Here is a 10,901-nt window from a genome sequence, read left to right as displayed (position 1 = left end):
ATTTTTCTCTTTACTTATTCTTATAAACCTGATGTTTTAAATCAGACATTATATCTAATAACATTATAATAAGTATAATGTGTTTTTTTCCTAATTTGGATAATCAACAATCAAATGTTAATAATCAATCAAATATTGTATCATATTTCTCCTAAATTTTGCACTTAATTGATCATATTTGTCCCACTTTATTTATTATCTTTATCTGTAAAATGAAGAATCTGTTCATATGGTAAGGGAACTTATATCAACAAACTACTCCTATTACAAAATACTATATCATATATAATCTAATTTAATTACATAAATAAAAATGACATTTTGTCAATAATTTTTATAAGGAAAGTTTTACAGCATTTCTCATTACTCTGAAGGAGCAGTAGTTCATTTACTGGGGATTCAGAGAAGGTCTTATGAAATGTAATCTTTGCACATGATTTTTGTGACTATTTGGTAAAAATGAGGAATTCTAAGCACTCAAATGTAATGAGAGCCAGCATAAGGGATGAATGTCTAACGTTTTCTTTCCCCTGGAAATTGTCCAGAAATAAAACTTTCATACTATTTATAATTTACTCATTTGCATATCATCAGTGCTAATTGTATTATACAGTGTTTTTCTGTTTAGTAAATAGTTACTTTAAGTTTTTGCAATATAAAGAAAATAACAATAGCCAACTAACCAAAAATATCATACATGGCCCTTAAACCTGAACAAAATTAAAGTTATGTTATATTTAATATTTCAATATCAAGAACATATCACTATGAATAAGACAGATTATTTTACCAAGAAAACTATTCAGCAAGAAGAACACAGAATGATCAGGCCAAAAGATGGGAGCAGTCAACAAAAGTAAACTTATCACTTACATTTAGGACCCATGTTAGGGGTGAGTCTATCATTTATATCAGACCCGCTTTCTCTAAGGAATCATTATAGTGAGGCGTCTAGGGGGAATATTCCTCTTTTCGAAAACCCCAATTACTTCCGACATATTAATGGGAATAAATATGAATATAAATATAATGTAAGTTCAGATATAGTGCTGAATCACAGGAGTGACATTTTTGTTTCCTATAATGGCTTACAGGAAGGGTAAAGATAGATGTTTTAGTAAATGCATGACCAGAAAAGGTAAAGGATAAGTTTATATATGCTAAATTTTCTGTAATCACAGTAATCAGTCTTTGAACATAGAGCTATATCATCAACTTTTTATAGACAAGCATTTCCATGGCAGATTGAGAAACCTTAACACAGTTTCATCCTTGACTGCATACTTTTAGTTTGTGCAGCTATGTGTCATCCACCTGAAGAACCAAACTGAGAACAGTTTAGACTGAGAGTGGGTGGAAAAGCAAACCCATTGAATCTGCCTCCTATAACTGAGCTTCTATTAATAAATTGCTTAAATGATAAAATAATCTTTGTTGATAGCTAGCTACACATTTGTGGTCACAGCATCAAGGAGAAGGAATATATGTCAGAGCTATCCTGTTTACATTTTTTTTTGTACCAGGGATTGGACTCGGGACCTTCTGCTTTCGAGGCAGGCGGGGGAACCACTGAGCTAAATCCCCGGCCCTCCTGTTTACATTTTTTAACCTGTTAGTACAGGTTGGTAATACATATGCCTGCTTTCCTTGTGTGGGTTAGAACATGTGCCTGGCACACCCCAGGTCTTTTTCTCAGCCCTCCTCCTGCCTGTGCCCTTTCACTCCTTCTCTTGGTCCTCTTCCTGTTTGCCAAAGATCTATCTTCCTGTTTGCTCATGCCTCTTGTTTGCTCTTTGTTTACACTTTGAATTACCACATGGGTATTTAAGCTTGTGTACCAGTGTTTAAGGTTGTGTATCTGAATTATTCCACTTAACATTCGGCTTCCAAGGGGCATTCATTTTCCTACAAACGACTCAGACTTATCCCTCTTTTAGCAGACTAGTTGCCTCACAAGGATTAAGTTAGAAAAGAGTCCTCTGGAATGTGTGTATTCAAGTGGCCTTGGCTGTGTGCCTCTGGGCAGGGAGGCCATCCAGAGGGTACCCAACAACCATCCACACATGAGGGGCTCATAGCTCCGAAACCCCAGCCACACCTGAGAATGGCCCCTTCCAGCCACACAGGGCTTTGGCACCAAGTCACCTTTGTCTGAACTCTGTACTTAAGGAACTGAGAAAGTGGGTGTGGAGCGGCGCTTTCTCTCTCCATACCCAAGCTGAAGGCTCCGTGCCACCGGAGCTCCTCCCCAGAGGGTTCCCCGTCATCTTTGGTGCTGTCCCCTACAGTCACAGTGCTGTTCCATTGTGTGTACAGGCCCATGGTGTTTCAACACAAAATGGACAAGTTCAAGCAGGAACGGAACCTGACACAGAGATGGATGTATCTCACCCTTCTCCCTCACATGCACGGCCCTGCTCATACAGCAGCAGAAAGAGCAACAGCAGCTCAGCTTCTCAGCACTTCTGTTTGGGAGCATTTTAGTCTGTCTGAGTGATGAGACTGTGGCTATGTGAGCTTTGTGTGCTTATTTTTGTTTGATAAAGAGCCCTGGGCTCAGATGTGCAGCACTGCTCAGCACCATGAGGACCTGAGTTCAAACTGAGCAGCACAACAGGAAAACTGTCCTTGATTGATAAACCTGAATTTCATAATCTCACTGTCGGTTTTATATTTTACTCCTTCTACTTTGTAAAATAGACTTTATCCTCGATGCATGATTTTAACTGGTTAGGGCTTAGGAGAAAGGATATTGATACTCCGTTAAAATATTAAGTATGCATTACGTATTTCCTCTCAAATCCTCCTCTTTTTCTTTTCTTGGAATTCAGTTAAACTGTGTTTTGAAGATCCCAATACCTTTACTTCAAACTTTCTCTCAGAACCCGCGCTCTCCCACACTCAGGGCCTTGCTTCTCTCCCCTCTGAACCTGCAGACCTGACCAGTGCAGCACCCACCCGTGCTCAGTTCTCCTCAGTGTCCTCCTGCTCCCAGGCCTGGACCCAGCACAGAGAGCACCTGGCTCCCAGCTCCTCCCTGCCCAGGGGTTCAGAGGCCCGCGGTCTGCCCACCCGGCTCCCGCTCCTGTAACCACACACCGACTGAGGCTCTTTACACAGGACAGGGCTGCTCAGACCCTTTCTCTGGGAGGCTGGGGCTACAGCAGTTTGGCCTGGCTCTCTGTGGCCTTGAGGTCAAGACACCACAGTGGACGCTGGCAAGGAGGCCCGAAGGAGAAGACTGAAGCTTTGGGTGGCAGGCCTGGCTCACAGGATCTGCTCAGGACAGCCCGGCCAGGGTAGCTGAACGTTTCCTCCAGCTCCACACCCAGGGCTCCACCACATCTCTGTCCACCCTGGTGACCACGTTGCCCACACCTGCCCTCTGGGACACATGCGTGTGAGCACTGCATAGCACACTCAGCCTGCAGCTGCACCAGCCCCACCAGGAGCAGGAGGGGTCAGCACGGGGAGGCCCTGGAGAAGGCTCCTGAGGGCAGGCCCAGTAGAGCTGGTGCACATGGACAGGGAAGGGGTGGAGAGGGAAGAGGGACAAAAGAAGAAAAAAGGACTTAGATGTGTTTTGTGCATGTGCAAATTGGCCACAATGAATGTGACCATTATGTACTGCAGACATGCAGTAATAAAGACTAAATCTAAAAACCTCTCCAGTTACTGTATATGTGACCATGTAACCAGACACTCATCAGATGCAAGGGTGTAATTCTGGGTCTAATGCATTTTATATAAAACAGCTTTCAAAAAAGCAGCGATTACTATTAGATGCTGCACATAGGCTGTTATTCTCTCTATATAGAATATCCACATATATAACTCTTTAAAATATTGTTTAATTTTTATTTTTATTAGTATGGGTTTGCCACATATAATAACATTCATCTCAGGGATTTGATACATGTACATAAAATGAATTTTTAAACAGTATGTGTTGAATGTCAGACTGAACTATTTGAAAACCATCCATCTTACAGAACACATTCCACTCTTTTGTATCTCTATGTTTACTCATTTTTTGTGATTTTTAATTTATCACTAACATTTATTCTTTCCTTTTTCTTATTTATCTTTGATGGGATTAGTAGCATGCAGAAAGTGCTCATCATCTAAGTGGCACCATCAAACATGGCTTTCAGTCTGTTGCTACAATTACCAGCCTGGCATTATCCAGCAGGACATGGCAGTGCAGTCAGATCAGTGAAATAGCAGATGTTGTTACTCTGGTGTGTCTTCATAAAAATGGAAGGGGTTGTTTTGTGCCTTCCTTTTCATCATAACAGGAGTGGATCAGACTTTTCAGTGTGCTTGTGCCACCACCTGCATGTTCATGGGCAAAGATGGAAAAGTGCAGAGCAATGTAGGAGGAAAGTCTGAGGATCTGGAGAAGAAAAACCTCTGTAGTGGACCATTGAGCCATAAGGCTGGGTGTAGGATCAGGACTCATCTTTCTCAGTAAGCCAGCATTGCCACCTGATTCTGTAAGTGTGCTATTTTATTTCTAACAATAATCCCTAGATAACCAAAAGAATGGATTTATGTCACGAGATTTAAAAATACTAATGATAAGCAATATTAAGCATTGGAACTTTCATTAATATTAAATCCACTTAATCTAATTAAAATTCTATAAAAGGAATGATTCATACAAAATGAACCTTCTAAAACTTTATTGGTTTGTTATTAAGCACATTATATTGTGCATTTGAGTTTCCTGGACCATTTGTATAGATGTACAGGATGGCCCTGGTGTTCTGCATAAAATTATGCTGAATATACAGTATTGGCATTCTATGAAAGAGAAACTTTATTGTGTTATCACTTGCACACTCAGTATGGTATGTGTTCCCACTTAGATATTTAATATCTTTTATCAGATTTTTATGTTACATGGGAAATAAATAAAGTATATATTGTATTTAAGAGTTTATTTGTTACATTTAATTTGTAGTTATTATTGAAGGTATTACCTGTTTTTAGTTTTCCTCTCAAGATTTTCTTTGCTGATATATAGAAATATGATACATTTTTACATTTTGATGTTTTATTCTGTGCCCTTGATCATATTGTTTATTAATTTTAAGTCATTTTCTTTCTGCTGCAGATTTGTAGCAATTTCTCAATTAAAAATCATGATTTCTTGAATTGGGCATTTTTACTTCATTCTTTATCCATCATCACAGATACCTACCACTTTATTAATTTATTTATTTTGGTAGTGGGAACATTTTCACTCTGCTCTCTTTTTTTGCAGGCCTCAAGCACATGTAAAAATGTGATTACTTATACTCATACTGTTGCAGTTTAGGTCACCAGAAAGTACTCATCTTGCAGAGTGGTCACGTGCATCTCCACCTCTTCTTCCCTGCAGCTGCAGTTCATCACCACTGTGCTTCTCTGCAGGACTCCACCACTTCAGGTCTCTCAGAGGAGTGGGGTCATGCAGTATGTAACTGCCTCTCTGTATCCTCTTCTTTTACCGAACATAAGATGACCAGTGTTCATCCAACTTCTTGTATGTAGAAGGATTTCTTTTTTTAGAACAAATATCAGTCCAATGTGTGCGAACCACATTTTATCAATCCATTCCTGTGCCATTGGACACTGAGGTAATTCAGCTCTGTCTGACGTTAGGGATGGTGCTGTAGTGACCATAGGCATGCAGATACCATTTCAAGATCCTCCTTTCCTCTCTTTAAATATATACCCCACAGCAGGGTTGCCTAACCCTAAATGAATTCTATATTAATTTTTGATGAAGTTCTCTTGTTTCACATATTTTTTATACTTGCTGACATTCTCAACAACCATGTACAAGAGTTCACACTTCTTGAAATATTGTCAAACACTAGGAGGTGTGATCATAAGGGCAATGAGTATTTAAATTACACAAAAATGGAATAAATGACAAATTGCCCTAAATCTTTTTCAAAGTGCTTCCCTCCACATATACGCACTTATCCCATTGTTCTTGTAACATTTTGCAGGGGTTCTGGAAATAGACTTTTGTGGGTGTCTTTAGTTGCTATGTTGTTCCAGCCTTGAAATCTAGAATCCACATGAAAACATTTCTCTTTTGCAGTGCTTTGTACTTTGGGGGAGACCCAAAGCTCACTCCATGCCAGATTCTGTGAATAAGGTGGATGAGGACATGCCATCATTTTTTGATGATCCTCACTTAAAATGGGTTGATCTTTGACAAAGTGACCAACAGAAAGCAAAATTTCTTCAAGAAATGATATAGGGAAAGTTTATATTCACACAGAGAAGAATGAGACAGGACCCTTATCTCATCCCATATACAAAAATCAAGTTAAGAACTTTATTTAAGATTTTGTGCTGTGTAAGTCCTAGAAGAAACTATAGCATAACTTTTGCCCAATGTTGAAATGGGCAGAAATCTCCTAGGTATGACTGTGCAAGTACAGACAACAAAAGCAAATAAAACAAACAAAATGCATTTCATATGAGATTGCATTAATCTAAAAGTCTTTCATAGGAAAGAAAAAATTTAATAGAGAATAAGACAATTAACATGTTGGGAGAAAATATTTGCAAGCCATGTAGTGACATGTGACTGATACCTAAACTATATAAAGAACTGAAACTACTCAATATGAAGCAAAGTAATAACCCAAGAAAAGAATAGGCAAAATACTTACATTGACATTTCTCAAAAGAAGACACAAATTAATCAACAGATGCATGAAAAACTGATCATCCTCATTAGTCATCAGGAATGGAAATGCAAACTACAAGGAGACATTACCTCACAATCGTTCCGGTGCCTATTGCCTAAAAGATAAATTGTGACTGTGTTTGAGAGAATGTAGGGTAAATTCACCATTTGGTCCCCTTTGGTGGATTTGCACACAAGAACAACATGGAAGTTTCTCCAAAACTCAGGGTTACCATAGGATAGAGGAATTCCATGCCTGGGTATGAACCCAAGGACCTGAAATCAATCTACTGAAGGAATGCCTGCTCTCTCCCCTTCAATGCAGTATTGTTCACATAGCTAACATACAGCAGCAACTTAAGTTCCTTCATCAGATAAGATGATGAAGAAACTGTGGCATATGCACACAGTGGAATATTATGGAGTCTTAAAAATGGGGAAAGTAGTTTTATTTGCACCAATATAGCTGCATCTGGACAACATTCTGCTGTAAGGGAGGCACAGAAAGACAAATACCCATGATCTAAATTACATGTGGAACCTAACAATGTTGAATTCAGATCTATAGAGTAAAGTGAATGTTATCAGATCCTGGCAGGGGATGTTTGATGGGTAGTGGGTAAATATAGGTCAAAATGCACAAAATTTTAATTAAACAGAAAGGTCAAGCTTTACAGAGCAGTTGCACCGAATAGTAACTATAACAGCAATGCATGAAATATTTTTCACCTGCTGATAAAAATATATTTTCAATGTTTCACACCCAGAAGTGGTAAGTGTACTGGGGATAGATTAGTTAATTAGGTTCTTTGAAACATTGCATTTTGTAAACATATCATGCTGTGTCCCACAAATACTTGCAATTATTATTTTTCAATGAATGAATAAATATAGTTTCCAAAGGAAAAACTGTAAAAGTAAAAATATTCCAAGGAAAGAAGCCCTCACTTCGTTACTGAAAATGTCTAACTCATAATGGTAGATTCATTGGAAATGCACAAGCAGAAAAATCAATATAGAATCAGACAGAAAGATAAAATCAGGAACTAGGTTGAAATAATTTTATAGATTAACCCTGAAAATTAGAAATCAAGTTACTTATTCATTCCAATATGTGGATGAAAGTATGTGGAGGAAGTCTATGTATCAATTTAGATAGATGTAGAGATAGAGCAAAAGAAATTCATTCAAAAGTTTTCAGAAATGTTAACATCCCACCCTTGTAAATGATATCTAAATTTAAATTACAGTATTTTTACCTTAAAACAGATTCAAAAATGACTTGGATGCAGATATATTTTGTTAAAAATGTGGATATGTTAATTGCCTTGATTGGAGCAAATATTTCAAAACAGTTACAGGGATCATATCAAGTTCTGTGTCTTACAGTCACACAAATTTTAACTTTTAGGAGATATACCTCCTCAGTGATAAAACATTGAAGTTGAGGTATCTCATGCATCAGAAGAGGGTGAGCCCGTGTCCAGACCTTCACTAGGACATGAGCACTGGTGGACAGGAGGTCCATGGGGCCAAACACCACTTACTTCTGCCAAGAGCAATAAGTACTGAAATGCAGGGAGACTGATACACCTGTTGTTCTAGGGCTGGACTGGGGCTCAGTGGGCACCGGTGCCTCCATGCTGATGTTTTCCCAGACAGGGCTTCTAGATGAAACAAGAGGAGTATTTGGGACTAAGTTCTCAAACACAATATAGCCAATATGTATTTCAGCCACCAGTTTGCAGATTCAGCTATTGGAAGTCAGAGAAACAAAACATTTCTCATTTGGAGTGAAGTCATTTTTATGTGCTATTTTGTGTGCTATTGGATGAAAAAGGTGCACCACACAGGGCATCTGATTCCTTTTCCTCATTGCTCACCAAGTTTTCATGGATCAAGGTTGGCCTGCTTGTTTTCATCTGGATTACACACAGAAACAAAACACTTCCAAGGTAGTTTTTCGGAAGGTCATTTATTCGTGTGTCTTGATTTTGTATTGACTGAGCAAAAGGGTTTTAGCAGATGCAGCAAAAGGGGGTTGAGGGTCTCAGATTCCAAAGCCCCACTATGTCTTTAGTCCTTAATTGTCCCCTTTTAATCACAGTGTGACCCATCACAGCCTGAGTTGAAGAGTGGGTGCAGAGAGCACAGTGCAGACAGCAGGGTCTTCTCACAGGACCACTCAGTGCGCTTCTCCAGGTTGGTCAGATCCAGCACCTGAGGTTCTCTCAATAGCACAGGTGTCTGTTAAGGTGGAACATAAAAAGCATACCCTGATCCTTACAGTGCCTGTTTAGTTTCTAGCTCAAAATCATTCCAAATATTTTCAAAATATTTTTGCAATGTGAACCAAACTTCCAGTTTTAGGAATGAAGAATAAAATGTATGACATATACAACAAGACAAGCAAGAACATGAAGATGTAGATTTTTACTTCATCAAAAAAACCTGTACACAACAAAACAATGTATAGGCAACTAAAAATAGATGATTCACAGGTGTAGATTTCAACTTATAAAAGAACATCAAATATCCATTACACTATCTTCATCTGATAGACTAATATTTAAATTTTAGTGATAAAAATCTTTGACTGCAACTCAGAGAATCTGTTGAACATTCTTCGCAGGGCAGCATTGATCTCTCTGTTGCGTAGACAGTAGATAATGGGGTTCAAGAATGGGGGCACCATGGTGTAGAACATGGAAGTCAGCAGATTCCCAAGGGATGGTTTGCTTGGAATGGGACCTAACCCAGCCACTGACACCGAAATGAGAAACAAAAAGAGAATGGCCAGCTGTGGGGTACAGGTGGACATGGCTTTGTTACGGGCTTTCACTGAATGAGCCTTATGCACAGTTGAAAATATATTAACATATGAAAAAAACATGAAGGCAAAACATACCAAGACAATGCAAAAACTTAAAGCCACCATTATAAATTCAGAGTATTGGACATCTGAAGATGAAATCCTCAGAATCTGAGGTACATCACAGAAATATTGCTGGATCACATTGGTCTTGGTGAAGGGAAACCTGAACAGAGCCCCTGTGTGGATAACAGAGTAGACCAGACCAGAGGCCCAGGAGCAAGCTGAGGCCTGGGAGCACAGACTCGGGGTGATGATGAGCCCATAGTGCAGAGGGTGGCAAATGGCCATGTAGCGGTCATAGGACATGACCACCAGGAGGGCAATCTCCACTGCTCCACATATTGTGAACAGGAAAATCTGTGCAGCACACTCTGCCAGGGATATGGTCTTACTGCCTGTCATGGAATTCACTACAGCTCTGGGAACAATAACTGAGATGCTGACGAGGTCTAGAAGGGCCACATTGCTAATAAAAAAGTACATGGGAGAGTGCAGGCGTGCATCTGTCATGATGACAGTGACAGTCACAAGATTCCCTGTTAGTGCTCCCAGATAAATCACTAAGAACAGCACACCTTGCAGAACCTGGAGCTCCCAGGAGCCTGTGACACCCATGAGGAGGAATTCTGTGAAGACGGTGAGGTTGTCCATGTCCATCTGCTGTGGTCTCTGCAGAGTCAGAGGTTAAAGTGAACAGAGGATTCTGCTCCAAGCTGAATGCAAAGCAACTGGTAAAACTACAGAGTGGTTTCTACCCAGGAACATCAGAGTATAGTTAAGGATAAAATAAGGTATATTGAACATACATATTTCTATTTTGCTTTTCCCCCCAAATGCTCATATCCTTTTATTTTTTACATTCATAGGATGACAGAATAAAGCATTACAGTATTTAAAGTGCAATCACTTCCCATAATCTTTCATTTATTGGCTACTTTTAAGAGTGTGTTTTCTAGATCTACCTGGACACCTAATTATTTTCTCCTTCACATCAGTTTTAACATTTTTTAAAATTTGGTTTTCTTTGTTCATGCTTGTGAATTTCTTATGGCAGATAGCTTTATCACTAGTATCAAGCCTTCTCTAGGAAATGTCTATTTCTCAGAGAGGTCATTTGGGCACTTATGATTCTTGTGTCTGTGCTAAGCTCCCACCTTACCAATTTATTAAGGATCAGAAGTTGCTATTTATTTGGCTTCACACCCAGTCCTTAGATACTGGGATACAGTGGTGGTTATGGCACCAGACAATCTCAGTGTTGTGATACAGGAGAGAAAAACCCACTACATCAGGTAGGACATCCTGGCAAATGTAGTACACAATTAGCAATAT

At 39.2% G+C, this 10,901-nt stretch overlaps 1 protein-coding gene across 1 annotated transcript; it reads right to left on the bottom strand.

Annotated features, from left to right (window-relative positions):
• Positions 1-8,791: 8,791 nt before the first annotated feature.
• On the bottom strand, positions 8,792-10,220 carry LOC147826518 (olfactory receptor 14I1-like). The gene is made up of 2 exons (XM_087181055.1): positions 9,603-10,220; positions 8,792-8,941 (listed from the first exon to the last, which is right to left on the bottom strand). Exons 1-2 carry the CDS (start codon positions 10,218-10,220, stop codon positions 8,792-8,794), a joined length of 768 nt encoding a protein of 255 aa, XP_087037181.1.
• Between the last annotated feature and the right edge of the window lie 681 nt (positions 10,221-10,901).

This window comes from Heterocephalus glaber, unplaced genomic scaffold (genome assembly GCF_053883595.1).
Source record: "Heterocephalus glaber isolate CG9 unplaced genomic scaffold, H.glaber_assembly_v1.0 deba00001466, whole genome shotgun sequence".
Taxonomy (NCBI): Eukaryota; Metazoa; Chordata; class Mammalia; order Rodentia; family Bathyergidae; genus Heterocephalus; species Heterocephalus glaber.
This window is presented reverse-complemented; position numbering and strand designations above follow the sequence as displayed.